The sequence below is a fragment of the Varanus komodoensis genome, unplaced genomic scaffold (genome assembly GCF_004798865.1).
Source record: "Varanus komodoensis strain SLA01 unplaced genomic scaffold, ASM479886v1 scaffold3, whole genome shotgun sequence".
Lineage (NCBI taxonomy): Eukaryota > Metazoa > Chordata > Lepidosauria > Squamata > Varanidae > Varanus > Varanus komodoensis.
In genome coordinates this window covers 56,019,734-56,036,516 of record NW_025335761.1, presented here as the reverse complement: position 1 = coordinate 56,036,516, position 16,783 = coordinate 56,019,734, and the positions used below count along the sequence as shown (strand labels likewise).

At 46.8% G+C, this 16,783-nt stretch overlaps 1 protein-coding gene across 1 annotated transcript; it reads left to right on the top strand.

Annotated features, from left to right (window-relative positions):
* Positions 1–669: 669 nt before the first annotated feature.
* Positions 670–14,498, top strand: TMEM179 (transmembrane protein 179). Its single transcript, XM_044435865.1, has 4 exons — positions 670–974; positions 8,124–8,261; positions 12,745–12,823; positions 14,319–14,498. The coding sequence occupies exons 1-4, from the start codon at positions 670–672 to the stop codon at positions 14,496–14,498; spliced, it is 702 nt and encodes a 233-aa protein (XP_044291800.1).
* The last annotated feature ends 2,285 nt before the right edge of the window (positions 14,499–16,783 follow it).

The following is a 16,783-nucleotide window of genomic DNA, read 5'->3' as shown; positions in this document are numbered from 1 at the left end:
ACCCTATGAGTTCCCTCCAGAACGTCCTGTCCTTGACTGCCCCGCTCAGCTCTTGTAGCTTCTGTCATGGTCTTAGTTGGTCTTTCACTTCTGCTTCAGCTTCTGTAGCATTCTTGCTCTTAACCTCAGGATGAGTGATGAAGCTGCGGTGACAAATCCAGTTATGAGCAAAAGGTTGATGGGGAAAAGAAGAATGGGTGGGAAAGGGAACTCAGTTGGACCCCAGAAGGCAGCTTCCCGTTCAGGCAATCCCCCACCTTGACTATGCTGACTGAGGCGAGGGGATGGGAGCTGTAGTCCAACAGATCTGAAGGCGTGCCAGTTTGGGGAAGGAGAGGGTAGTCTGTTTGGGACTGGAGGGACAAGGATCTGCTGGCCGGGGATGATGTGAGCTGTAGTCCAACCCATCCGGAGGGGAAGCCAGGTCGGAGGTGGCTGGAGGAAACAATATTAAGTTAACTGGACCAAGGCTGGGCCGAGGATGCGACCCCGCGTGGGTCAAGCAGGCCTGACCCCCTGCTCGGAAGATCCGCCCCTCGGGGGCGGGCGGCTGCGGCGGGGCAGGGGCGGCGCGCTCGCCACTGCGCATCCTCGGGCTGCTCGTCGGCTCCGGCTCCGGCTGTGCGGGAGGCAGGCAGGCAGGCGGGCAGGCGGGCGGGCGGCGCGATCATGGCGCCGCTGAGCAACTTCCTCTTCGCGCAGTGCATCGGCTACTTCCTCGCCTTCCTCTTCAGCTTCATCGTGGTGGTGCCGCTGTCGGAGAACAGCAACGACTTCCACGGCCGCTGCCTGCTCTTCACCGACGGCATGTGGCTCAACGCCAACCTGACGGCCGAGCGGCAGCGCTTCACCGTGCAGGAGTGGGGGCCCGAGTCCGCCTGCCGCTTCAGCCTCTTCGCCGGCCTCCTCTCGCTGCTGCTCGCCGCCGCGCAGGCCTGGCGCACCCTCTTCCTCCTCTGCAAGGGCCACGAGGAGTAAGTGCCGCTGGAGGCGCGGGCGGGGGCGGGGACGGGTGGGGTCTGCCGAGTACATGGGGTGTCCCCAGGAGCCCCTCCCCGCGCCCCGCGGACGCAGCGCGCTGGAGAGGCGCGTGTGCGTGGGAATACGTTTCCCAAGGTGGCTGGCCTGCGGGGGGGCGCCCCTTTGATCGGCCTTCCCCAACCCAGTAATGCCTCGCACTACAGCGCCCAGCATCCGCCACCCAGCCGTGCCCAGGGCCGGCGCCCCGCCCCCTCCAGCCATTCCCCGGGCTGGGTGGGCATTGCTGGCCATGTTAATCCGACACATTTGGAGAGCGCCACGTTGGGGAAGGCTGCTGTTTTCGCATGGACAATTCACGACCCTTTGCACGCATGTTCCGAATGAAGCCCCGCTTCCGTTCATAGGGCTTGCTCTCAGGTAAGGGCATGCAGGACCCCTGCCCGCGGTAGGGTAGAGCAGTTCACGAGCACATGGACCTTTCACTGATTTGTCTTTCTTTCCTTACTGGGTACAGTTCTGGCTCAATCCTGGCTCAATCAGGAGCACTGCAGGTGAAATGCAAATAAAGAACAGAACTCTAAAATGACAAAAGGCTGAACAAAGGAAACATTCACACAAATGGTTGGTGATGATGGGAGAGATTTCTTTTTAGAGCATGCCTCATTGCAAGGGCACAAGACAGATGCGGGAAAGACACCAATATTTCTGTTGCATTAAGTGAACACTGTCGTATCCTTTTGGCCACCAAACAAACATGGATGAGATTTTGTGGGTAATTTATGGAGGGATTTTTTTCCTTTGTGTGTGTGTGACAAAAGAACCTCATCAGACAAATACTAATGGAGCTGTTATTTATAATTGAATTTATAATCTGCATTAGCCAGTAGTCTAAGAGGACTATTGTCTCTGTTAGACATGATACACTTGTTGTGAGCATGTAACTTCCCCCCATCCTTCTCCCCAAAGTCTGGACAGGTGTTCCAGGTGTATGCATATATATTTAGAAAAAGAACAGCCCACACAGCCAACTGAGCAGCCCAAACCATTTTAAGTGTCATGATTATCACTGTCAGATGTCAGCCTCTGCTGAAAATGTATCACAACATGCACCAGATCTGATGAGGTGATGCAAGGAAGGTGCCATCGATTAAATCAACAGATATTTGGTGACGGGATTTTAGAAATGCATTAAAGTTCACGTTCAGAGAGTCCAGTCTACAAACACACTAAATAAGGCATAATCCTTAATTCTCAAATCACTTCATCCCCATTTTGTACATTTACAACCCACCATTCTTCCATTATTTCTTTCACGTTGCATTAATACCCTGACTTTCTATCTAAAGAACACTCAAGGCAGCTACCTATAGTAAAAACTGCCATAAAAATGTCTAATCTACAGGAACCAAACAATGCTGTCCAAATAAAACCAGGAAAAGTGGCAGCCAGCTGAAAACAAAACTAAATTTCAAATGGATGAAATCCAGAACAACAGAGCAGAACAACAAAAGGCCCAGTAGGCCAAATGATTGTTTGAGCAGAAAGGGGTTGCCTGTTTTGAAAGCAAGCTATCAATGAGTAGGTAAAATGAGCCTTCCTTAGTAGGGAGGGCCAAAATTTGGGTACTACCACCAAAAAAGCCATTTCTTAAATTCCTGCTGAATGCATAGTATTGCCAGATGGTTCCTCATCCTGATACCAACCAGGTCACTAGAGCTGCCATGCCAGGTTCCTTCTTTTGCTTATTGAGGTAGTATGTTGTTTTTGTCATGACTGAAGTTCATGATTTATACATTCATCTCGCCAGTTGTGCAAGGCAGGACCAGAATGCCATTTTCTTGAGGGTGATCCCAGATTAGCCCAAAGTAGAATCAGAGTCAGAATATAAAAGGAGACAACATGTTCTGTCTGTTTAGCAGACAGCTGCAGATGATTTGGGCAAGTGATCCAACCCACAGGTTTCTAACAGAATGTACAACTGATCTCCATGGAGATGTGTCTACACTGCTGCTAATATTATGTACGCCATTTGAGATTTATGGCAATTTATCACAGCACGATGCTCAACTTTGGCTTCTCTCCAAGAAACCCAGACCTTTGGGAAATGAACTGGAGAAGCAGCTACAAGGAAGAAAGTGACGGTGAGGTTAACGGCCCACAATATGCTGGGCAGAATTCTGTTTACGTGGGAAAAGGTTCAACAGTTTGGGGCCAAGGTGCATGAAGCTCTACTTGCTGTTGCATGAAACTGCACAGGTTCGAAGATCAGCCACAGAGCTCCTGCTCCGAATCCAGCCACAATTTGAAATAAAGTGAGTGGAGAATGGAAATAGAGACTTTTGAGCTGTAGCTTCCTGTCTTTGAAATGCCCTTGGAAAGGAAATTTCTTGTCCACAGTGCACCAGCTTTGCTTTCTTCTGAATGGCAGGTGAACCAAACCCACATATTTTTATTTGTCTTGACTTTTAAGTTTGCATTGTTTCATGCAAAATCTTTCAGTAGCACTCTACATTTTATTTCAATTGTTATTTTGGTGGTTTTCATCCTTTCCTTCTGGAAGTTGCCTTGAAAACTATTGCTGAAAAGTGGCTGAAATACTGTCAAACTTCTCTTCTCTTCTCTTCTCTTCTCTTCTCTTCTCTTCTCTTCTCTTCTCTTGCTTGTTTAGTCCTTTTAATAGACTTCTTCTGGATGTGTAAAGATAGCCTCTCCAAATTCATCACCCAATTTGTGTATAGAGATGTGAGACAAGGGGGTGGTGGTGGTGGTGGAGGAGGTATTTTGGCAAGTTTTTCTATTGCTCAGCTATTCTCCCAATGACTTCTCATAGGCAGTAGTCACCATAATCCGTCTTCCATTTTTTCCTAAGGGTTTTTGTTCTTTTGCACTGCTCTTGTAAGGAGTAACATCATCAAATCCAGTGGAGCCCATTCTGCATCCTTCAAATGACCCCATTCTTAGCATAATTCAAAGGCATTGCAGGGGGTGGATGAATAGGGAATGCCGGAACCACAAAAAAAGGAGGGTGAAGAAAGTTTGGGGAAAATTCTGCAGTACCCTTTTAATTCTAAGGAGTAGGAAATAAGTACTCCTGGACTTTTCTGAGAAGAATATATTCAGACACTTTGGCTGTTCTAGCAGTCATTCTTCAGGGTTCAGGCCTGAGGGTGATTGTGGATGCATTTGTTGCTTGTGCAGCTGCTGGCAACCCCACTCCTTTCCTCGACTTCTGCAGCAGATGGGAGGGGTGAGGGCATTGCACCATCCAGCTCCAGGGGAAAAAGCCAGTGTACTGGCTCAGAGTGTTGGACTGGGACTCAGGAGATCTGGGTTCTAGTCTCCACCTGGCCATGAAGTTCACTGGATAATTTTCACAGACCCTTAGCCCAACCTACCTCACAGGGTTGTTGTTGTGAAGATAGGATTGAGAGGAGGAGTAGAATTATATAAGCCTCTTTGAGTTCCTTGGAGGGAGAAAAAGTGGAATATAAATATAATAAATAAAACAAAATAGTAAAAGCTGAAGTTAGAGTTTCCTGGAAGCTTTCTTTCCCCATTTCCAGAAGAGATTTCTTTTTTTCTATGTCACAGGGCATTTGATAATCCTGTCTGAATTTCTTTGGATGTTTTTAAACTTTCCTAATCCCTGCAAGGTGGTAAAGGGTGCTGTGGAGTTTCTCTTTCTCTTACACCCCTCGCCATTGCTCTGCATTTCCCAATCTGAAAAAGCCCCTGGGCTTTGGATGAAGTGTGGAAAGGCAGGTTGGCTGCAGGTTGCCAGAGGTGTTTGCACCGCGGATGACAAGACCTTTGCTCACGCTTCTCAGCCACCTCTTGGCTAAGGAAAGCACAAGAACCCTGCACCAAACCCATGAGAACACTCTGAAATTTCTTCTCCTTCACATTTCTTTTGGAGAGCAATTTCTTTTCTCTTGGATTGAATGAACCTAGTTGAACAAAAGCTGGGAGAAATTTTCAGCATAGCATGAGCTGTTTTAATGATTTTTGCGTGGGAGAGCTACACGCTATGACTTGCCCCCTTTGCTCTGATACAGCACGCCCTGAAGAATCCTTAGGCACAATCCTATACACCCCCCGCCAGTGCTCCTCCCTCCAAAATTGGAGGCTTATGAGGTGAGGTGGGGGCTGCATCTACGGCTGCTGCAGCAGCTCCCACCATGGATTTGACTGAGACAGCTGGTTTTGGCCATTTTGTACTTGATTTTCCATGAAACACATATTTTCTAGCAATTTTCCTCATTTCTGAACATTATTTCCACTAAGATATGCATTTTGCAAATCTTGACAAGTGAGAATTTTAAAGGGTAACTATGCATCTGGTCTCCAAGGTACTTAATTAAGTCTGCTTAGCATCACTGTGAAAGGAGGGCATTCCTCCTCTTGCCCCACCCCTAGCAATTTTCTCTTTTTATACCTCAGTTTTATAGTTAGGATCTCTACAATGGGCTCATTTGAGTATCTGAGAAACTGGTGCCCTTCTAAGAATGGCTGCCACTGGACAAATCACCCATGGAAAAGATTGAGTAGGACTCCATTTTCAGCACTAAGAGACACTTGTTTTACTGCTGTAAGAAAAAGCGAACAAAGAATGAAAGGTTAATTTAAAACATGGGCGGTGCAGGGCAGCTTGATGGGTGGCAACACAGATGATCCGGGGACTGGAAATGAAGGCTGTGAGGAGAGATGGAAAGACCTGGGTATGTTTAGCCTGAAGAAGAGAAGAGTGAGGGGTGACAGGAGAGCTCTTAAAAGGCTGTCACAAAGAGAATTTCCAGGGAGGAAGAGGGAAGGAAGGATGGGGTATTGATAAGAATTCGCATGGGGGGGGGGCGGATGGCTTCAGCTGCATCTCCTCCTTTTTTTCTCCCTCTCAGAGCCAGCTGGGGGTGAGGGTGGGATGTTGCCTTGTGGAAGTTGTCCAGTTTTTTTCTTCAAAAGCAAACCAAAACTTCCAGGGATGCAGACTATTCCACTTCTGAGACTTTTGATTCTGCTCATAAACCACTTTTGAATTTAGGACTTATCTCACAAGTAAATGGAGCTCCCTGAGTTATAAAACAGCCAGTGTGGGTGTGAGCCCTTTTCAATGAGTTTGAGTCGCTTCCTTCACCCCAGCCCTGCAAGATCTTCTTCCAATAAATCGTAGAAAATGAATTATTGGTGCCAACTTTTTGGTGCCAATTATGGGTGCCAACTTGGTTACTTTTTGAAAAAGCCACACCAGGTGTGGTGATGGCCACCAGAAGGGGATTGGACCATTCCTGGAGGAGAAGGCCATCAGTGGCAACCTCACCTGATGGCAGGGATTACCTTCAGCATCAGAGGCAGTGTGCTGGGGAGCTGGGCAGGAGTGTGGTGTTGCGCTCATATCCTGCTTGTGGGGTCCCACAGACATCTGGGTGGCCCCTGCACGAGCAGAGCACTTGACGAGTTGGACCTTAGCACAGTCCTCCTTAAGGTCTTATGCTGAGAATTAAATTTCCGGAGCTCCTCCGGTTTTCACATTGCTCTTCAGCAGATCATGGCCTGATCTCAATGGCAAATGCAGCATTAAAAAAAAAATAGTGGGACCCCACCTGCACATTTGGGTCAAAGGTGGGTTTTCACTGAAGAAGGTTGGAGACCGTTGACTTATTCTCCCAAGCACGGTGCAGTGATTTCCAGATCCCCAGTCCTCAGGCGGTGTTTCAAGCCATCACCATCTTCTGTTTCTGAAGTTCAGTCTGTGAGAGCCATTCCTTTTGCATCCAAAATGAAGCCACCCAGGCACAAGAGGAGCCTGTGGAAAACAGGTTAATGTTTGCAGAAGTACAAAAAAAAAAACTTTAACGGGGGAAAACCCTCCAAAATAACCCAATGAAGACCTGGCTTTCTCAGTGGCCACAGCAATGAACAGTGGCGGGATGGAATGGAGTCCTGGAAGAGGGCCTGGCTGGCTGAAACCTTGAGTGGAAATGTTCTACACTGCCAGATTTTATTACAGTCCGTACCTGTAAATTTCTGTTTGATTCTGCCTTTTTGCTCATCTTTGGGGATTGAATGCACGTTCATGGTGGCTGGCAGGGGGATTCAAACCGAACAGAAAAAGTCTATCCTGACACGAGGATAGTTAATATGCTCAGAAGTTGGTGTGAGATCAAAGGATCGGTTAAAAGGAAGCAATTGTAACCTTCCGCCATGGGAGGTGACGGAGGTAGGCAGTGCCTTTTCAACCCAGATCTGTCAGTAGCAATCTAAAGAAGCAAGAAGCTGCCATCTGGGCTTGGCTGTCGAAGCCCCTGAGAATGCTGAGTGCTTCAGACGTGCTATGAGCGGGCGTGCTCAGGAGTCTTCTGGAATTAGAGGAATGCCTGGCTCACCTGTGCCCTTCAGACCATTTCCCAGCCCAGTAAAATCGATCGACCCTTTGGCCATTGGCTCTCTTTAAAATCAGTCCAAGGTCCTGTGCACGGAATGCAGGCACTGAGTTCTAGTGGCCGAAGTCCTCGGACGCGCAAGTGCCTGGAAGATCACGATAACTGGCGGTTCAGTCGGACCTTCTGCAGGTTTTGTTTGGGCCAATAGGTATGGGGCCAATAGGTACGGCAAAGGACGTGCCACAGGTTGCTTCGGCTTCTCTGTGCTGCTTTCCAAGGGCATGTGGAAAGAGGGCACCTTCTGTCTTGGCATGGACTCATCCTGCCATGCCTGCTCAGCATGCAGCCCCCAAGGGGGTCGAGGCGATGCACTTATTTTTTTTAAGGTGCTTTGCCAGAGCAATGACTGGGCTGGCTTTGCCTGCAGTGAGATGCAGACAAATGCTAGTAATTACCTCTAAATGTGTTATATGCACGTATCAATTAGCATATGCAGATTTTATGCAGATTTGTGTCCTATGGGCCTGGGCTCTGTATCTTTCCCCCTAGCTGTGCCCCTTCCCACTCCTGCCAGGCGTTCTGACAATCCCTTATTTTGGGCAGCCCAGAGCAGGCTGCATCAGAGCTCTCCCTGCCTGGCACGAAGCACCTGCTGTGCCGACTTGCCGGCTGTGTGGTTACAGAGATTCATGGTGATGCTTTTTGAGCTGAGCTGTTCCCCCTTTCTCTCTCTTTCTCCCTCCGCCACCTGATGATGCTTTACAGCTCCTTCTTTTATGCCTTCCTGAATCTGCTAATCAGCGCCTTTGTAGTTTTCGTCATCTTTATCGCCAGCACCATTGTGAGCGTTGGTTTCAACATGTGGTGTGATGCCATCACCGAGAAAGGAACGATGCCAAACAGGTGAGTGGTGATAATGGGAGCGGGGGGGGGGGATCTCTCTGCTTACACAGAGAGGCGGACAGGTGGGAGGCAGGAAATGGAACGGATTCTCGATGGAAGGGATGCAAGCCAGGGAGGCACAACGTGGAGATACTCTGAGGCAGCCGTTCCAGACCTGGTGCCCCAAATGGGTCCGACTGCAGTGCCGGTAATCTTGGGCATTGCACTCGAGCACACCTGCAGGCCAAGCTGTTAAGGAACAGATGTTAAGCGGGCCAACAAAAGAGGCCTAATCCTATTAAGAACTATTGCTCAATACTGCAAAGGGAAAAGGGGAATTTTCCAAACCCTGCCTCAGGGAGAGAAAGCAGGGGGCAATTTTAACCTCGGCACACATGGCACTTACTTTAGTGGGGGGTTGTTTTTAAGGTTTCATCTTCTAGCTCTTGATTTAGAAGCTTGACTAAAGGGCTGCGAATTTGGGCTTTGGTGTTTTCATGCCAGTTTTGAAGGGGTTGTTTTGCTCAGTAACCCTAGTCAAGTGTTCTTCTGGAAGAGACCTGGATTCAGGTACTCACCAGAGCGCTAATCAGGCTTCCCCCCACTTGTGATGTCCCAGTCCTATCAGCGAGGAATGGTACATGGCCGACCGTGGTGCTTTTGGAACAGAATAGCTGCAATTCCCAGGAGGGCCCAAAATGAGGCCAGCTGTGTTGATCCATCTCTCTGTGTGCATTCTGTATGTTGTTCTGTTGAGCTGGTGTGTCTTATTGCCCATTCAAGACCAAGCCATCCCTCAAAACTTTGCATTACAATAGGGATTGCTTACATTGTTCTGTTGCTACTGGGAAATCCACTCCCCAGTTACTGTGAGAATTGCAACTATGCTCAGGGTTAAGAGGGAAACCTGAAGGGGTACAGGTAATCTTACTAGTCCAGAAGTCTTGGCACCTTGGTACCTTGACCCCAAGAGCCCTGGTGCTGCTACCCCGCTGGTGGTGCCCTTGCTGGCCAGCTTCCTCTGTTGCATCTCTGTTGCCTACTTCCTTGCCCTCCATCCATGGGGAATTTGCTTCTGAAGTGGGGAGCCTTCCTTTGCCGTTTGGAAGCCTGATCTTTCAGATCAGAAATCCACACAGATGCCTGTGTGTGAGCAGCGCACTCAAGGTGCTCCTTGTGTGGGAAGCCAATCTCCCTTGAGAGGTTCTCTCCCCAATGCAGGGAAGATGATGAGGAAGTTCTGGAAAGCGCAGGGCGTCCCGCTCTTCTCATCATCCTGTAAGACTGCAATACCTGAGGAGGATGCCTTACATTTGAGTAACAAATATGGAATGTTACCAGTTGGGTTTATGATTAAGGCTGCTGATAGGGGTGGCGGCGGCATCAATGCTGTAAGCCCTTCGCCATGTGGCAAAGTGGTTGGGTGCACTTCTACATAGCCCTGGTGGCTGGAATAATTTGCTGCATGCATAACCCAGGACACAGCACTTGGAATAATCTGAAAATGCAATGTTGAGACATCTGTCGAATGTCTAAATTAGACATCTAATTTAAGGTGCTGGTGATGACCTATAAGGCCCTAAATGGTTAGGGCTTGGTTACCTGAAGGAGCATCTCCTCTCCTATGTGGCCTCCCGCCCCTGGAGATCTGAGGCAGAGGCCCTGCGCCGGGAGCCCTCCCTGAAGGAGATTAGGAGGGTGACTACCCAGAGAAGGGCCTTCTCTGTGGTGGCACTCCAATTGTCAAATTTGCTCCCCAGAGAGGTTCGCCTGGTGCTGCCACTTTATTCTATTTGGTGCCATGCCAAAACCTTTTTATTTTCCCAATGTTTTAAGACCTGACTGTTTTAACTGGGGTTTTATTATTGTTGAATTTTAGGACACTGTGTTTAAATTTTTTTACATTTGTATTGTTAAACTGTCCCGAGACGTCAGTAATGGGATGGTCTAGAAAAAAATTAAATAAATATCTCCAAACTGGGAATTCTGAAATCCTGCTGAGGTGTTCTGCAAAACTAGGGCACAGCAGCCTTTCTCAGCCTGGTGCTCTCCACATCAGTTGGATTTGTTGGCCCAGCTTTCCCAGCGAACGTGGAAGAAGGCGTGGGGGAAGTTACGGAAGGGGTAGCTCTCGAGAGGACTTCTGCTCCCCTTCACTTGAATGAGGGTAGAAGCCTGCACGTGGGGTCTTGGGGACTTGGAGCGCAGGGCTGGCACATGCAAGCTCTGGGGATGTGGCCCACACACGTGTCCCCATGATGCCAAATGCTTGTTGCTGTCCTCTCATCAAGGAAAACAGCCTAGCAGCCCTCCTGCGTATCCCAAATGGCACCTTTTCTACATCTTGTGGAAAGAGGACATTTGGACTTGCAGAATAAAGGAGAAACCCCAATCTCTGCAAACCTAAGGGACTGAAATGGAGAATATGGAGGGTACCCCACAAACAGTTAAACAAACAGTTAAACAAACAGTTAAACTAGGCTATCTGGAAAGCTGAAATATGCACATAGCCAAAGACCCTGGAAGAATCTGAAACTGGGATGGGAGATCTGAGGACATAATATTTGTGTCCTCAAAGCAGCAGTAGGCCGTGCTGGACTTGCCCAAGATATTTTGCTCACTGAGCCAAGGACAGTAGCAAATGGGTTGGCAGCTGAATTCTCCTTTGATGCTGATGACTGGACAGCCTCCACCACATCAGAGGATCTCAGACCAGTTTAGCAGGTGCAGGGGAGGCCATGCATCACACATAATTCTGTCCTCCAGCAGAGCAGAATGATTGGTGGCTCCAGAGAAAGGACAGGGAGACTGCTATTCCCACCCGCAACATCTGACCCCTGAAGCAATTGTCTCACTTTGCCTTAATGGTGAGGCAGCCCTGACTCCACCGTCAGGCAGAACCTCAAAAAGGACTGAATGGCTGGGTTGACTGTATGCTATTCTGCCTGCTCACATTTGGCATAGCTTTGGGGTATTCCAGTAGCAAGGAAGAATGTGTATCTAACGCACTTCCAGATTGCAAATTGATTAGTATTACCTAAATCCAGCAATATACTTAAATGTACTCTTGAGAAAGTATCCACCATTCTTTGCACTTGCGGTAAAGAAATATTTAGAAATGTGAGTTTCTTTTTTGAAAGTAAAACAAGAATCTTCTCAAAAACAGTGAAGTAGCAGATCAAAATGTGACATTTTATGTCATATGATATAGATTAACAGAACTGCTAACGCATTAATTTTATGTTTGACCTTGTCATATGTTGTAAAATGCCATTAGTGAATGTTCTGTTTAGGGCTGCAACGATTATTCAAATATTTGGTTAAAATTCTGGGGGGGCAAACTCCTAGACTGACTAATCAAATATTTGGATAAGCATCCAAGATGGCTGACCACACTGGCAAGGGAAGCAAGACAAGAAGCGGCCTTCTGAAGCCTCAAAACCCCTGGAAATTTTTTCTCAGCATCGAGTAGATATCCAAGTTATTTATGTTAAAAAGCACCCCAAAACAAATCCATAGGCAGACTGTATCTTACCGACTCTTTGCTCTGGAGCAACTGAAACAAAAACACGCAAACAATCCTTTCTTCTGAAGTCTTCTCTGGTGATGTCAAAAGGTAATGGAGGCTTATAAGACGGATTTTATTGTGGGCTGAGACCGACTGGTGGGGTGATGCCGCAGTGGGTATTTCTGTGAGGTGGTTTAGTGGGTGGAACATTAGGAATAGGAGTTCATTAAAGTTTTTAATGTTTCGAAGCTAAAGTATAGGCCCTTTCCATGCATTTGTCCTTCCTCGCTTTATGCAATTCACGTGCATCGTTCTCCTTTTCATGATTCCATGCAACCCTGGGAAAAGGGCCATGCTTTCAGAGTCAGCATCATGGTCATCCTTCCCAATCCCATGGGCCTTACGAATAAGTTTTGGGTGCTGCAACACACTCGCTGCATAAATACGTTGTGGTCTGCTGAAATTCATCTTGTGTTTGCATGACACCAGTTTTGTGTCATGGCTAAACAGCACATGTGTCTTTGTTCATATTCATGTGGAAAGGGCTCAGCTGATGAAGAAAGTAGTTTCGTTCCTGAATGTAGGTATGCATGCAATGGTCATCCACCTTCTCTCTCTATTCTGAAGGAAATTGGCCAGTAGGGAACCTGCAGGCCAAGTACATGAAGAGCTATTAACATTTGGCCTTAGCTCCATTGTTTCTTGCTCAAGATTAAAATGCCAGTGTGCTCTGACAAGCTCAGTGGCATGTTCTGAGGGGGACCGTAATGTGAAAGTTTATCTGTGTTCCAAGGATAGTGGGAAGATTGTTTTATAATGAAGGTGTTGTCGTTCAGTTGTTATCTACAGTGGTGAGCTGCCGCCGCAGCTAGAAAATGAAGCTTGATAGAACAGGATTTAGAGGTCTGATTCAGCTGAAGCTCGGAAAGGTCATCTGGAGTTGCTGAAATGATTTTCGTTTCTTTCCTTTCCATCCAAAATGTCTTCTCCGTCTAGTTGTGAAGAATTACAGGATATAGATCTTGAGCTGAATTTAGAAAACTCAGCATTCTATGACCAGTTTGCCATCACACAGGTAGGTCAAGCAAGACTCCCCGAAGTCCCTGTGTTCATAGAATGGACAAGTTGTAACTCTGGAAAAGATCTGAGGGTCAGCTAGCCATAAGAATGTAAGAAGAGCCGAGCTAATGGGCAAGAGGTTATCAAGTCCGGCATGATTTATGTTTCTAATAATGTATTTATTTCTTGCATTACTGCCCTGCCAGTCTATCAAAAATGGTAGGTTACAGAACAATGAAAACAGAGGAACAATTTAAGCAATAAAGCTCCTTAAATACAATGAAAACATGGCAATTGCAGAGTAAAAAGGCACCGAATCCACGGACCAGAAGCCTTCTTTGCACGCCGTTCTGTGGGATGGTTGCAAAGCAGCCTTCGGAAACCTCCGAACCTGGTTGAATGCAGCGTTCTCTTCACGCAGCGGCCAAACAGCTGCTTGTGGCATGAAGAAGGCATATTGGCTATGACCACCAGGGCTGCTAGACCTCATGGCCCTCCAGTATCGGAGCAGTATGCCTCTGTGCCCCAGTTGCTGGGGAATGTGGGTAGGAGGGCACTGTGGCTTGTGGGTTTCCACTGGGCAGCTGCTTGGCCCCTGTTTGACTAGATGGACCCTTGGTCCGAATGTGGCTCTTGTTGTGGTTACGCGAGTCCATTGGAGTCCTTATTTTAGGGTTTTGAAGGAAGTTTGTCTGTTTCCTGTTAAGGAACCCCTTCAGTAGCTGTGAGCCTATGTGGGGTGAGGTGCTTTTCATGCACACTTTCATCTCTTGTGGGAAGGGGCTCAGAAGAAATAAACCACTGCAATCACCCTGTGAATGGCCTTCACCTCCCTGAGCCATGCTCTCAGGAAGCCTTCTGATTGGCTCTGCGGCATTGTGTCATAATCATGTGATCCATGTATGATCTTTGAATGGCTCCACTTAAGTATATTCCAACTGAGGATGAATTGCCCTCATTCTGAATTGGCTTTGTTTGCCTTCAGTGACATTACTGCGTAGCCTAGTCCAGTTGCCTGTAAGCCAGTGTCCCTGTTCCCAGGAAGAAGAATGATTTTTAAAAAATGGTGCTGAAGCAGAAGCTTATTGGGGCTGGTGAGCAGGCAGCAAAAAGGATTGAGCAAGGTGAGCAAGTAGGTGTTTTGGGGGACCGCTGGGGTGCCCCCCAAAACTTTATTTTCACTGTGAAAATATCCACTTGTGAAAATGTGATACAAAGAACACCTGAGGATCCCAGGGTGGAAGATGATGGGTGTAAATGAACCCTCAGATGGAGAAGTCCAAGGTAGTATTTAAGAACAATATTTTGAAATGTTGACCAGAACGAATCACCCCCAAATGTTAAAGGTAATTCAGTCAAAAAGGTCTCCTATAATAAATAGAACTGCACAGTATATTAGAATGTTTTTCAAATGGTATAGAAATAGTATTGGGGATTGTTTCACTCTCATCTTCCTGTTTCTCAGTCAGTTCTCTGTCTGTCTGTCTCTCTGTCTGTTTCTCTCTCCCTAGTTTGGCTTCTGGGCTGCCTGGCTGACCTGGCTGGGAATTACCATTTTGGCCTTTTTGAAGGTTTATCATAACTACCGTCAGGAGGACCTCTTGGATAGCCTGATCCATGAGAAGGAGCTTTTGCTCGGACGATCCTCACCACGGACTTCTTTTCAGGAGGAGAAAAGTGGCATGATCTAATGGGTGGATGAACCAGTCTGCCCAGGAGGTTGTAGGTTTTATAACTGGGTGTCTCTAGTTGGAAGGTTGAGAAAGAAAATTACACTGGCATTCCTGGAAAGGTTTTAATCAGGAAACCAAACCTGAACCGAAGGTGATCTTGTCTGTAGACACATCCCTATTCGTGTAACACGCAATGATGGTTCACACAGCATGTTCATTGCCATCTTTTATTACACTCCATCAGAGGTACAAACTTTCCATCCAAAATATTGTGTTAGAGTTGACTTCAATGGGATAAGTACCTCCCATTGATTTCAGCAAGCCTCTTCTAAGTATGAATAGTGCCAGAGCCAAGCTAATGTCATGAACCTCGTAGGCTCTCCACAGCGATGCCCAGTGTGATTCTCTCTGCTCCAGGTGGACCAGAGAGAATCGTGCTGACTGGTGGCCCACATGACTGGGCATCGGTGCAGAATGCCTGCATCATCTTCGCTATGATTTTGTGGTGACGAGAGGAACATGGGTTTGCTCCTCCACCATGGGAAGGCTCTTGATCCAAACTGGATTTGGAGGCCTTGTAAACTCATGCTCAAGTTATAGCCACACAGGAGTCTGGTGCATGGTTTAAACACCTTATGGCAGTGTCCAAAGCAGGTAGTGCTCCAGCAATCACAAGTTTGCACTAGTGGGGACAACTGCTAGCATATCAAGAAGCTAGTGTTATTTAGAGTAATCCCAGAAACTAGCCAAAACTGTAGATCCATTCTGAGAGCTCACTGAATCCTTCAATTCCAGAAATGGAATTGGTTTCTGGTTGTTCTGGAAAGAGACGGGGTCCCATTTTCTGGTGGTCATTCCTGTGAGCACAAGGCAGATTAGGAGGCTGCCCTGAAAATATGACTAAGAAAATTTGGATAGAGTCTTACTATCCAAACTATATGGCACATGATCTAGTAAAACGAGCAGAGAAGACTAAGCCCTACATTCTTAACACAGAGTCTTTCTGCACTCATTGCTATTTATGGTAGTGAGGGGACTACTCAAAATGTTGCATCCTAGCCAGCTGGTTGTGTCCATTGGCCACCATGTATGGGATTCAGCAAAGTGATACCACTATCTCTTGAAACATGACAATTGTGATGCAGCGCTGAAAGGGTGATGCATAACATCATACGGAAAAAATGTAGTCACTGGTAGTTGACATGTTAAAGATTTCCCAATATTTCCCAGTCATGTGAACCAGTGGTTCTGGTCTTCTCCAAGTTCTGCTCCATCTTGGTTCTTCCAAGGTTCTGTTGTGTATTAAGTATGTGCGAAGTACCCTATGAAGTGAGCACGGTCATTGAAACATTTAAATAGAGCTGAAGCAAGTTGTCATACAACTTCATGACTGAAACTCAAAATCTGAGTTCCAGATATCATAGAATTGAAAACTGAACAGTAGCAGCCATACCTTTTTTCTCAAAGGAGAACCTGTCCCCACAAAAATCACCAAATCATCTTCAGTCAAAAAGTCTGAAGCATTATTTTGCCAAATGTAATTTTTTGCGATTAGTGAGTTAGTGGAGAATTAGCAAATTTGAATTTGCTTTTGAATTTGCTTCAGTGCCAACTTCATTTTATTCTTTTTAAAAGACTGCTTCCAGTGTGATTCACTTCCAAAGAAATGCAGCAGGAAGATTGGTTAGTTGCTTTGTTCAATTATTATAACAATGCGGGATGGAGGATATAAGTCATTACTTCATATTAGGAGTGCTCTGCAGATCGCTTTGAGGGACTGCAAAGTGCACTTTTGCTTAGCTTCAACTTTGAGGTGTGCTTGCGGAGTATATTATTATTGCTTAGTCAAATGTAGTGAAACAGGCGATAGTTAACAGCCTGTCTTGTAAGCAATTCATAGATCCAGCTTGCTTCTTCATATATAGCATTAGAATCTTAATGAGATATTCTGCTGTGCTTCTGTCCATCTGTGACGTTGTCCTCCCTGGATTCGTGAAATTATTGTTAGGATACAGGGTTTAGCTGCCAGTGCCTATACAGCGAATAGCTACCTAGTTTGGCTGGCAGGCAGGCATGGGTGAATTGGCATATTTCTTCCTTTTTAATCCACCCTCTTTATATGGAAGTTGCATTCCAAGGAATGTACATGCCAGAGAATGAGGGCATCAGGATTTGCTCCGGGATTTCTTTCGAAGACCAAGGATTCCCAAGGACATTATGCCTAGTGCATGTAACACTAAACCCTGGTTAGCATTGTCCATGACTTGCTGTATTAATCCTGGTTATGATTCTCTCTCCATACA

What these genes read in the sequence shown, in the direction of transcription:
- TMEM179 (XM_044435865.1), top strand. Translation starts at nt 670, where the DNA reads ATGGCGCCGCTGAGCAACTTCCTCTTCGCGCAGTGCATCGGCTACTTC. An exon ending in CTCTGCAAGGGCCACGAGGA is followed by an intron (nt 975 to 8,123) that starts GTAAGTGCCGCT and finishes GATGCTTTACAG; the next exon opens with CTCCTTCTTTTATGCCTTCC. An exon ending in AAAGGAACGATGCCAAACAG is followed by an intron (nt 8,262 to 12,744) that starts GTGAGTGGTGAT and finishes TTCTCCGTCTAG; the next exon opens with TTGTGAAGAATTACAGGATA.